Source organism: Amblyraja radiata, chromosome 39, assembly GCF_010909765.2.
Source record: "Amblyraja radiata isolate CabotCenter1 chromosome 39, sAmbRad1.1.pri, whole genome shotgun sequence".
Taxonomy (NCBI): domain Eukaryota; kingdom Metazoa; phylum Chordata; class Chondrichthyes; order Rajiformes; family Rajidae; genus Amblyraja; species Amblyraja radiata.
This window is the reverse complement of record NC_045994.1, coordinates 17137848-17150666: the sequence shown is the minus strand read 5'-3', so window position 1 is coordinate 17150666 and position 12819 is coordinate 17137848. Positions and strand designations below refer to the sequence as shown.

General features: G+C 49.7%; 1 protein-coding gene across 1 annotated transcript in view; it reads right to left on the bottom strand.

Moving 5' to 3' along the window:
• The window catches only part of prom2 (prominin 2), a 45528-nt gene that overhangs the window by 24292 nt on the left and 8417 nt on the right, over positions 1–12819 (bottom strand). Inside the window, exons 3-11 of the mRNA XM_033013713.1 lie at positions 12573–12628; positions 11729–11931; positions 10729–10849; positions 9718–9781; positions 8671–8760; positions 7458–7657; positions 5159–5233; positions 5004–5067; positions 2900–3050 (exon numbers count right to left, since the gene is read on the bottom strand). Coding sequence (XP_032869604.1) covers positions 2900–3050; positions 5004–5067; positions 5159–5233; positions 7458–7657; positions 8671–8760; positions 9718–9781; positions 10729–10849; positions 11729–11931; positions 12573–12628 — 1024 coding nt within the window. The remainder of the gene's footprint in view (positions 1–2899; positions 3051–5003; positions 5068–5158; positions 5234–7457; positions 7658–8670; positions 8761–9717; positions 9782–10728; positions 10850–11728; positions 11932–12572; positions 12629–12819) is intronic.

Genomic DNA, 12819 nt, shown 5'->3' with positions numbered 1-12819 from the left:
GCTGGGGCCTCGAGTACGCGGGGACCACTCTCGAGCATGAAGGAGAGTTACAAAGACCTCCCAGGACCTGGTGTCGACCATGCTGCGAGTTTGAGTCGAGGGCAAACTCTTCTAAACTCGCCAATTAGGTCACCGCAGTGGGACAGCCCCTTAAGGCCGCAACTCAACCGCTGCACCACCCATGGTGATTTTTACAATCTCCGGACACTCTCCCAATACTTACAGCCTAGAGTGTGTAGGAAAGAACTGCAGATGCTGGTTTAAATCGAAGGTAGACACAAAATGCTGGAGTAACTCAGCGGGTGAGGCAGCATCTCTGGAGAGATTGAAGGGTCTCGACCCGAAACATCACCTATTCCTCCTCTCCAGAGATGCTGTCTCACCCGCTGAGTTACTCCAGCATTTTGTGCCTATCTACAGCCTACTCGCTGATGTGAATGCATAGCAGCAAACTCCACAAGCACCATTACTTGACCAAACCCACTATTCAATCTAAATGGTGTGAGATAAATATTGACACGGTTTAGATGTATATTTATTATTCCCGATGTTGGGGGAGTCCAGAACCAGGGGCCACAGTTTAAGAATAATGGGTAAACCATTTAGAACGGAGATGAGGAAAACATTTTTCACACAGAGGGTTGTGAATCTGTGGAAATCTCTGCCTCAGAGGGCGGTGGAGGCAGGTTCTCTGGATGCTTTCAAGAGAGAGCTAGATAGGGCTCTTAAAGATAGCGGAGTCAGGGGATATGGGGAGAAGGCAGGAACGGGGTACTGATTGTGGATGATCAGCCACGATCACATTGAATGGTGGTGCTGGCTCGAAGGGCCGTATGGCCTCTACTCCTGCACCTATTGTCTTCGGTGGGCGGCGCGACTTTCGTCAGCAGCGGCCTCTGCAGTCCGTCTGCGTTTTTATTATTTTATGTCTTATGTTTTTATGTAGTTTTTGTTATTTTTGTTGGGGTATGTGTGTTGGGGGGTGGGGGTGGTGTGGGGGGGGGTGTGGGTAACTTTTAAATCTCTCCCTGCACGGGAGACCCGACCTTTTCTTTGTCGGGTCTCCGTTGTCGTTGGGGCTGCAACGAGGAGCGGCCTCCAACAGGAAGACCGGGGACTCTGGTGCCAACTACTCACCTCACCGTCGCGGAGCTGGCCGAGTCCAGAGCGGGTGGAGCTGTGGTGGACGCTGCTGCGACCCGACCCCCGGAGATTCGGTGGCTGCAACTGCGGGTTTGGCGGACAGCACCGGGAGCCCGCGGGTCCCTGGAGGGAGACCGCTTTTCAGGGCTCCCGCAACGGCGACTTCTCCCGCCCGAGTTGCGGGGTTGAAGAGCTCCTGGAGCGGGGCCTTACATCACCGCCCCGCGCGGCTTGGAATGGCCGCGGGAGTTTGCGAGCGCACGCCGGGGGCTCTAACATCAAGAACCCGGTGTGCGGCCTTGCATCACCCGGCGTGGCTTAAATGGCCGCGGGACAATCGCCATCACCCGCCGGGGGCTTTGACTTTGACTCTGACATCGGGGGGGGGGGAGAGTGCAGTGGAGAGATAAGTTTTTTTGGCCTTCCATCACAGCAATGTGATGGATGTTTATGTAAATTATGTTGTGTCTTGGGTCTATTTGTTTGTAATGTATGGCTGCAGAAACGGCATTTCGTTTGGACCTCAAGGGGTCCAAATGACAATAAATTGAATTGTATTGTATTGTATTGTATTGTCTATTGTCTATTGTACAAGGAACAGTTTTATTTTGTATGGCATGCAAACATAGAAACATAGAAACATAGAAATTAGGTGCAGGAGTAGGCCATTCGACCCTTCGAGCCTGCACCGCCATTCAATATGATCATGGCTGATCATCCAACTCAGTATCCCGTACCTGCCTTCTCTCCATACCCTCTGATCCCCTTAGCCACAAGGGCCACATCTAATGCCCTCTTAAATATAACCAATGAACTGGCCTCAACTATCCTCTGTGGCAGAGTTCCAGAGATTCACCACTCTCTGTGTGAAAAAAGTTTTTCTCATCTCGGTTTTAAAGGATTTCCCCCTTATCCTTAAGCTGTATCCCCTTGTCCTGGACTTCCCCAACATCGGGAGCAATCTTCCTGCATCTAGCCTGTCCAACCCCTTAAGAATTTTGTAAGTTTCTATAAGGTCCCCTCTCAATCTCCTAAATTCTAGAGAGTATAAACCAAGTCTATCCAGTCTTTCTTCATAAGACAGTCCTGACATCCCAGGAATCAGTCTGGTGAACCTTCTCTGCACTCCCTCTATGGCAATAATGTCCTTCCTCAGATTTGGAGACCAAAACTGTACGCAATACAGACCAAAACTGTACGCAAACAGATTAGGATACTATAACTAGTTATAATGAAGTGAAACTCAAGGACAATAGGCAGAGCAAAGAGGAAGAAACAGAATATAGTTCTCAGCATTGTAAGATTAGCAATAACTGTATTTGTCTAGCACTTTTCATGCAATTAAATTCAACCCAAAGTGCTTTTCATCCAAAACGCAGGTCGAAACAAAAATACCATTTAAAATAGGAAGGCATTAAAAATGTAAAATAGGTGGCATTTCGGGCTGAAACCCTTCTTCAGACTGAAGGAAATAGGCAACGTTTCGGGCCGAAACCCTTCCGGGTTTCGGCCCGAAACGTTGCCTATTTCCTTCGCTCCATAGATGCTGCTGCACCCGCTGAGTTTCTCCAGCATTTTTGTCTACCTTCAATTTTCCAGCATCTGCAGTTATTTCTTAAACATTCCTCTCCTCATCCTCCAGCGATCCAGAGAAAACTATCCAAGCCTGTCCGACCTTTTGTGCCTGAAGTCAAACACATTACTGAAGGAGGAGGGGAAAATCTCCCGGAGAAGAATCCCTCTCCTGTTGACGCACCTGTAGTAGTCGTACTGCTTCACCTGAGCGGAGACTTCCGCTATCTCTGGGGAGTTAACAAAGGTGTCCACGTTCTGAAGGGTATCTGGAAATTGGACCTTCAGGTTGGAGTTCAGGTTTCTTTCAATGTCATTTATAACTCGCTTGAGATCTGCGGAAACCACAAGAACAGGTTTGCGGAAGTAAACAAGACAGCCAGGCAAAACACGGTGGCATCAAAGCACGAGGACTTCCTCAAAGCAATGATTCACACTAAGCAACAATAAAAGTTCTTCCCCTCCCCCCTCTTCCCCTCCTTCCCCTCCCCCCTCTTCCCACCTCCCCTCCTTCCCCTCCCCCCTCTTCCCATCTTCCCTCCTTCCCCTCCCCCCTCTTCCCTCCTTCCCCTCCTCCCTCTTTCACACAGAGAGTGGTGAATCTGTGGAATTATCTGCCACAGAAGGTAGTTGAGGCCAGTTCATTGGCTATATTTAAGAGGGAGTTAGATGTGGCCCTTGTGGCTAAAGGGATCAGGGGTATGGAGAGAAGGCAGGTACAGGATACTGAGTTGGATGATCAGCCATGATCATATCGAATGGCGGTGCTGGCTCGAAGGGCCGAATGGCCTACTCCTGCACCTATTTTCTATGTTTCTATGATTCCCACCTTCCCTCCTTCCCCTTCCCCTCCTCCACCCCCCCTCTTCCCCCCCTTCACCCACCCCCCTCCCCCCCTTCCCCTTTCTCCCCCCTCCCCTCCCCCCCTTTTCCCCCTCCTCTCCTCCTCCTCTTCCCACCTTCCCCTCCTCCCCCCCATATTCCCTCCTCTGGCTTCACTATTCACACCTCTCTCACACCTTTCACCTTTTTATCGCTGGCCTTTGTCCAACCGTGTGGCCATCAACTCCCTCCCCCCTCACCTCTATCCACCTCTCACTCCCCAGGCTTGGTCCTGCCACTCCTCTCTTCACGCTTTCTGCCCCTCCTCCCCTCCCCCACTGCAATCAATCTGTAGAAGGACCTTGGCCTGACCCGCTGAGTTACTCCAGTACTCTGTGAAACGTCACCTATCTAAATGGTGGCCGACTAGGAAAAGGGGAGATGCAGCGAGACCTGGGTGTCATGGTACACCAGTCATTGAAAGTAGGCATGCAGGTGCAGCAGGCAGTGAAGAAAGCGAATGGTATGTTAGCTTTCATAGCAAAAGGATTTGAGTATAGGAGCAGGGAGGTTCTACTGCAGTTGTACAGGGTCTTGGTGAGACCACACCTGGAGTATTGCGTACAGTTTTGGTCTCCAAATCTGAGGAAGGACATTATTGCCATAGAGGGAGTGCAGAGAAGGTTCACCAGACTGATTCCTGGGATGTCAGGACTGTCTTATGAAGAAAGACTGGATAGACTTGGTTTATACTCTCTAGAATTTAGGAGATTGAGAGGGGATCTTATAGAAACTTACAAAATTCTTAAGGGGTTGGACAGGCTAGATGCAGGAAGATTGCTCCCGATGTTGGGGAAGTCCAGGACAAGGGGTCACAGCTTAAGGATAAGGGGGAAATCCTTTAAAACCGAGATGAGAAGAACTTTTTTCACACAGAGAGTGGTGAATCTCTGGAACTCCCTGCCACAGAGGGTAGTCGAGGCCAGTTCATTGGCTATATTTAAGAGGGAGTTAGATGTGGCCCTTGTGGCTAAGGGGATCAGAGGGTATGGAGAGAAGGCAGGTACGGGATACTGAGTTGGATGATCAGCCATGATCATATTGAATGGCGGTGCAGGCTCGAAGGGCCGAATGGCCTACTCCTGCACCTAATTTTTATGTTTATGTTTATGTTATCCATGTTCCCCACAGATGCTGCCTGACCCGCTGAGTTACTCCAGCACTCTGTGAAACGTCACCTATCCATGTTCTCCACAGATGCTGCCTGACCCGCTGAGTTACTCCAGCACTCTGTGAAACGTCACCTATCCATGTTCTCCACAGATGCTGCCTGACCCGCTGAGTTACTCCAGCACTCTGTGAAACGTCACCTATCCATGTTCTCCACAGATGCTGCCTGACCCGCTGAGTTACTCCAGCACTCTGTGTCTATCTTTAAGTAAAGGTTCTCCCCCCAACCCAATCACCTGTGAATATCTGCGAGGTTTGACTGGTCACCCTCCCAGGAATGTCGTTAAAGTTTTGATTGGCCTGGGGAAAGACAAGGCATGGATTATTATCCTGGCCAAGGGCTGGACTCATGGACAATACAGTGAACTAGTGGACGTTACATATTGGTTACCTGTTGCACAGAGTTGGTCAGCGAGGCTGAGGAGAGACTCATGACTTTGTTGAACGCCACTTGGACATCTGGAGTCTAAAGAGATTGCAGACAGGTTACTGGTGGAGGCTCGTCACAAATGTAGTTTAATTTAGAGATACAAGCAAGGAAACAAGCCCTTCGGCCCACTGAGCCCGCACCGACCAGCGATCCCCGTCCATTTACACTATGCTGTCTGTACGTTCTCCCCGTGACCTGCGTGGGTTTTCTCCAAGATCTTCGGTTTCCTCCCACTCTCCATAGACGTACAGGTTTGTAGGTAAATTGGCTTGGTATAAGTGTAAATTGTCCCTAGTGTGCATTGAAACATATAAGATTGTTAAGGGCTTGGACACGCTAGAGGCAGGAAACGTGTTCCCGATGTTGGGGGAGTCCAGAACCAGGGGCCACACACAGTTTAAGAATAAGGAGTAAGCCATTTAGAACGGAGACGCGGAAACACTTTTTCTCACAGAGAGTGTTGAGTCTGTGGAATTCTCTGCCTCAGAGGGCGGTGGAGGCAGGTTCTCTGGATGCTCTGGAAGAGAGAGCTAGATAGGGCTCTTAAAGATAGCGGAGTCAGGGGATATGGGGAGAAGGCAGGAACGGGGTACTGATTGGGGATGATCAGCCATGATCACATTGAATGGCGGTGCTGGCTCGAAGGGCCGAATGGCCTACTCCTGCACCTATTGTCTATTGTCTATTGATAATGTTGATGTGCGGGGATCGCTGGTCGATGCGGACTCGGTGGGCCGAAGGGCCTGTTTCCGCGCTGTATCTCTAAATTAAACTAAATGAAACGAAACTAAAAGGTGATAAAATGTTCCAATGTGGGTGCCATTTGGCCCATATCCCTCTGATGTATTCAAGCGAGAGTTAGAGATAGGGCTTAGGGCTGACAGAATCAAGGGACATGGGGAGAATGCAGGAACGGGATGATCAGCCATGACCACATTGAATGGCGGTGCTGGCTTGGGGCTGAATGGCCAACTCCTGCACCTGTTGTCTATGTTTCAATGTTTCTATGAATCTGTCCTATCCATGTACCTGTCCAAATGTGTTTTATATGTTGCCTCAACTGCCTCCTCTGGCAGCTGGTTCCATATACCCTCTGTGTGGAAACGTTGCCCCAACCTCCTGTGGCAGTGTAGTTAGTGTGTTCTTTACAGAGCAGGGAAGCATCAGACAAAGCAATAGAAGGTAGACAAAAATGCTGGAGAAACTCAGCGGGTGCAGCAGCATCTATGGAGCGAAGGAAATAGGCGACGTTTCGAGCCGAAACCCGGAAGGGTTTCGGCCCGAAACGTTGCCTATTTCCTTCAGTCTGAAGAAGGGTTTCAGCCCGAAATGTTGCTTATTTCCTTCGCTCCATAGATGCTGCCTCGCCCGCTGAGTTTCTCCAGCATTTTTGTCTACCTTCGATTTTCCAGCATCTGCAGTTCCTTCTTAAACACATAGTATATTTTGAATTGAATTCTGTCTTTAATTTGTGTACTAGTCATGTCTCTACTATTTATTTCATTCCGCTTACATGTTTTTCCTCTACTTGCTAAATTTTTGTAAGGTGTCCTTGAGACTCTTGAAAGGTGCCCATAAATAAAATGTATTATTATTATATGGAGCTCTGTATTTGACATCAGTGTTTTTGCATTTTGTCCCTTTTTTGCTTTTTGTCCCTTTACCCCTCTCCAGGAGAGGATTGTTTAAGAAATAACTGCAGATGCTGGAAAATTGAAGGTAGACAAAAATGCTGGAGAAACTCAGCGGGTGCAGCAGCATCTATGGAGCGAAGGAAATAGGCAACGTTTCGGGCCGAAACCCGGAAGGGTTTCGGCCTGAAACGTTGCCTATTTCCTTCAGTCTGAAGAAGGGTTTCAGCCCGAAATGCCACCTATTTTATTTTACATTTTTAATATAAATCTGTGCTTTTTATGTTACTGTCTATGTCCTTCCTATTTTAAATGGTATTTTTGTTTCGACCTGCGTTTTGGATGAAAAGCACTTTGGGTTGAATTTAATTGTATGAAAAGTGTTAGACAAATACAGTTATTGCTAATCTTACAATGTTCCTTCTTAAACACATAGTATATGGAACTCTGTATTAGACATCAGTGTTTTTGCTTATTGTCCCTTTACACTCTCCATTTATATTTTTATATAAATCTGTGCTTTTTATGTTATTGTCTATGTCCTCCCTATTTTAAATGGTATTTTCGTTTAGACATGGGAAGGTGACCCCCTCGAGGCGTAGAGTGGTGGTGGGCCCTGACATACATACCAGGCTGAAGGTGAAGTCAGCCTGCAGGTTATTGGCTTGTCCCACAGCAGAGCCACAGCCCACACAGTTTGGGTTAATCAGCGTGGAGATGATCTCGGCCTTTACGGTGCTCAGCTCAGCTGCCAGCTGTGACTGTGCCTGAGCCAGAGAGACATTGGCAGCACTGATGTTCATCAGGTGGGCCTTCACGGTTTCGACGTCTGGAGGGAAAGAGGCACAACGCGGGCGTTAACGGGAGATAGTGTCAGACCGCGGGGACGGCACGGTGGCGCAGCGGGTAGAACTGCTGCATCGCTGCGTCAGAGACCCACGCTTGATCCTGTCCGCGTGGAGTTTGCACGTTCTCCCTGTGACCCGCGTGGGTTTTCTCCGGGTGCTCCGGTTTCCTCCCGCATTTCAAGGACGTGCAGGTTTATAGGCTTTGATAAAATTGTAAATTGTCCCTATTGTGTAGGATAACGTTAGTGTACGTGGATCGCTGGTCAGCGCGGACTCGGTGGGACAAATGGGCCTGTTCCCATACTGTATCTCTAAACTAAGATGTCCCATCGAAGCTGGTCACATTTGCCCCCATTTGTTCCATTTCCTATTCATCTACTGGTTCAAATATCTTTTAAATGCTGTTATAATTCCTGCCCCAATCCCTTCTCTGGCAGCTTGGTCCACACACACACCCACCCACCACCCTGTCAGTCAAAAAGTTGCCCCTCACGCTCCTAATAAATCCTTGTCTTCTCTCTATACCTCTGTAAGATCATCCCACATCCTGAGCTCCAAGGAAGAGTCCCAGCCTGCCCAACCTCTCCCTGTAGCTCAGGCCCTCAGGTTCAGGTAACATCCTCGTAAATCTTCCCTGCACTTTCTTCAGCTGAGTGCTATCCTTCTTTAGTTTAGTTTAGAGATACAGCGCGGAAACAGGCCCTTCAGCCCATCGAGTCCGTGCTGACCAGCGATCACCGCACACTAACACTATCCTACACACACACTAGGGACAATTTACACACACACCAAGCCTATTAACTTACGAACCTGTACGCCTTTGGAGTGTGGGAGGAAACGGAAGATCTCGGGGAAAACCCACGCAGGTCACGGGGAGAACGTGCAAACTCCGTACGGACAGCGCCCGTAGTCGGGATCGAACCCGGCGCTGCAAGATGTGGACACGTGGAAGGTGTGAAGTGGCGCGATGGAGAGGTGAATGTTGAGCCCTTACCTGCGATCCGTGCAGACACCATGGCCAGCACGGGGCTAACTATCGGCCCCAGGGCATCCATGACCGTGAAACCAAGGGTCCCGCTTACACCTGGAAAAGACAAGGGTAAAGTGAGGCGTGAACGCAGCTCCCTTTCAATATCGTAGCACAGAGCCTGAATCACACAGCGGGTCAGGCAGCATCTGTGGATATATAGAAGCATTAACTGTAATTCTCTTCGCGCATATGCTGCCCAACCTGCTGAGTGTTTATAGTCCCAGCTACCATCATCAATTAGAGAATAGACACAAGGAACTGCGCGTAGTGGAATCTTGAATGACACAGAGTGCTGGAGTAACTCAGCGGGTCAGGCAGCATCTGTGGAGAACATGGATAGGTGACGTTTCACAGAGTGCTGGAGTAACTCAGCGGGTCAGGCAGCATCTGTGGAGAACATGGATAGGTGACGTTTCACAGAGTGCTGGAGTAACTCAGCTGGTCAGGCAGCATCTGTGGAGAACATGGATAGGTGACGTTTCACAGAGTGCTGGAGTAACTCAGCTGGTCAGGCAGCATCTGTGGAGAACATGGATAGGTGACGTTTCGAGTTGGGACGATTCTTCAGGTTGATTGTGGGGGTGGGATGGGGGGGGGGGGGGGTCGGGGAGAAAGCTGGAAGAGAGGTGGATGCAAGCCAAAGCCCGGCAAGTGATAGGTGGATACAGGTAAGCAGAAGTTAGACACAAAAAGCTGGAGTAACTCAGCGGGTCAGGCAGCGTCTCGGGAGAGAAGGAATGGGTGACGTTTCGGGTCGAGACCCTTCTTCAGTCTCCAGAGTTCCTGAAAAGTTTGCGGAAAAACCTTCCCCACATTATCCTGATGGATTTTAGTTTGAAGAGCAACTTCTAAACACAATGATCCGAAACGTCACCCATTCCTTCTCTCCATGGACACTGCCTGTCCCGCTGAGTTACTCCAGCGTTTTGTGTCTATCTTCGGTTCAAGCCAGTGCCCGCTCCTTCTAACATACAAGTAGATTGTGTAGGTGTTAAATCATCTTATACTTACGGTCAAGATCTGAGAACACTTTGACTTTTGGCACTGAAAACTGTGCAAGAAGTTTGGTCTTGGCCTAAAATTATAAGAAAAATGACCAGTTAACGAAATATTGACCAGAGGTTGTTGTTCGTTGTCTGATTATCGGACGTGGGCAGTTTAGTTTAGTTTGGAGATACAGCGCAGAAACAGGCCCTTCGGCCCATCCAGTCCACGCCGACCAGCGATCCCCGCACACTAATTCTACCCTACACAAACTAGGGACAATTTTACACTTACACCAAGCCAATTAACCTACAAACCTGCACGTCTTTGGAGTGTGGGAAGAAACCGAAGATCTCGGAGAAAACCCACGCAGGTCACGGGGAGAACGTGCAAACTCCGTACAGACAGCGCCCGTAGTCAGGATAACCCAATTAAGGTCATAAGGAATAGGAGTAGAATTAGGCCATTCGGCCCATCAAGTCTACTCCGCCATTTAATCATGGCTGATCTATCTCTCCCTCCTAACCCCATTCTCCTGCCTTCTCCCCATAACCCCTGACACCTGCACTAATCAAGAACCTATCTATCTCTGCCTTAAAAATATCCACTGACTTGGCCTCCACAGCCGTCTGTGGCAAAGAATCCCACAGATTCACCACCCTCTGACTAAAGAAATTCCTCGGTAGACAAAAGTGCTGGAGAAACTCAGCGGGTGCAGCAGCATCTATGGAGCGAAGGAAATAGGCAACGTTTCCGGGCCGAAACCCTTCTTCAGACAGACTAAAGAAATTCCTCCTCATCTGCTTCCTAAAGGAACGTCCTTTAATTCTGAGGCTGTGCCCTCTGGTCCGGGACTCTCTTCCACAGATTCACCACCCTCTGACTAAAGAAATTTCTCCTCATCTCCTTGCTGAGAGAACGTCCTGATGACCTAATCACGTTTGTTTGGATGGGAGCTGCAGCTGAGTGTGGGAAAACACATGTCCGTGTCTGCACAGATTCCCAGTGTTGGGGGTTGAGTTGATTCGTGGACCTTACCCCAAGGATGTTGGTGATATAAGCGTTGACATCGGCGAGCATCTCCCTGAAGGCAGCGAGGCTTGGCTCCATGGCCCCCGTCACCCTTTGGTTGGCCGTAAACGCACAGGCAACTCCAGCCCTGGATACCAATCAGCAAGAGGTATCAACCACCCCGTAACACAGTGGTCCTTGTACACTCACACCCAGCACCACAACCCCCCCACCCCCGCTCTTCACCCACTCCCTGTATACAGCCAGCATGCCCCCCCGCCCCCCCCTCTCTCCACCCCCCGTGTATACACCCCCTCGCTCCCCACCCCCTCCCTGTATACACCCCCCCTCCCTGTATGCACACCCCCCCTGTATACACACCCCCCCCGCCCTGTATACACACAGTCACACACACACCCTGCTCTAAATAGGTCTCCGCACACTCACACACTGATCACACTCACACACACTCACTATTCTCTGAATACACTTAGTGCACACTGACAGAGGTCACACACACACACTGTCCTGCCTTCTCCCCATAACCCCTGACACCCGAACTAATCAAGAATCTATATTTTATATGTACTTGATGATGTTTTTAATATGCAACGTAACGTTGTCCCTTGTCTGAACCTTGAGTTATTATTATTACTATCTATCTATCTCCGCCTTAAAAATACCCAGACTTGGCCTCCACAGCCGTCTGTGGCAATTAATTCCACAGATTCACCACCCTCTGACTAAAGAAATTCCTCCTCATCTCATTCCTAAAGGAAAGTCCTTTTATTCTGAGGCTGTGCCCTCTGTTCCTGGACTCTCCCACTAGTGGAAACATCCTCTCCACATCCACTCTATCCAGGCCTTTCACTGTTTCGTACGTTTCAATGTGGTCCCCCCTTAATTCCTCTAAACTCCAGCGAGTACAGGCCCAACACTCATCATACGTTAACCACTAGCCAGCCAGAGACCCTTCCCCCACCACCCACCCACCACCCACCCCACCTCCAGCTCAGGAGGGACTCACAGTATGATGATGGTGGTCATGAGCAGGAAGATGGCCAGGGTGTTACGGTGACAATCTGTTGACTTTCTCCGCTCCTTCACCTCCCCTCCACATTTCCCGCAGCAGCGGCAACAGCAGAAGATGAAGCCCACCAGGGGCATGAAGATGAAGAACAGCACACCGATGATGAAGCTGACCAGGTACCCCGCCTGATAGCGCACAACCTGCAGCGATTAGATAGGTCACACACACAGCACAGAAACAGGCCCTTCAGCCCACAGAGTCCACGCCTGCCAGCCATCACCCCTCTCTCTTATCCCACCATCACCCCTCTCCGCTAGTTCTCTCTTATCCCACTTTCTCATCCACTCCCTACAAACTAGGGGGCAATTTACAGAGGGGCCGATTAACTAACAAACCCACACGTCTTTGGGATGTGGGAGGAAACCGGATTACCCGGAGGAATCCCACACAGACAATAGACAATAGACAATAGACACAGGAGTAGGCCATTCGGCCCTTCGAGCCAGCACCGCCATTCAATGTGATCATGGCTGATCATCCCCAATCAGTACCCCGTTCCTGCCTTCTCCCCATATCCCCTGACTCCGCTATCTTTAAGAGCCCTATCTAGCTCTCTCTTGAAAGCATCCAGAGAACCGGCCTCCACCGCCCTCTGAGGCAGAGAATTCCACAGACTCACCACCCTCTGTGAGAAAAAGTGTTTCTACCCAGTCACAGGGGGAGAACGTGCAAACTCCACACAGACAGCACTGGAGGTCAGGATTGAACCTGGCCCTCTAGTGTGGTGAGGAAGCGGCACTACCCGCTGTACAGTCCCGTACAGAAGGTGCAGAATTCTCACCTCCTGGACATTCTCATTGATGTAGTTGGGATTGTTCAATGCGTTCTGAATAATATCTGGAAACAAAAACAAAATAAGGTAAAGGTGACATGTTTCAACTTCAACAGTCGCTGAACAGATTCTGAAGCAAAATGCAAAGTCCTAGAGGAACCCAGTGGGTCAGGCAGCATCTGTGGAGGGAATGGACAGGTGACGTTTAGGGTCGGGACACTTCCTCAGACTGGGCAGGAGAAGTTTGGATGGATGT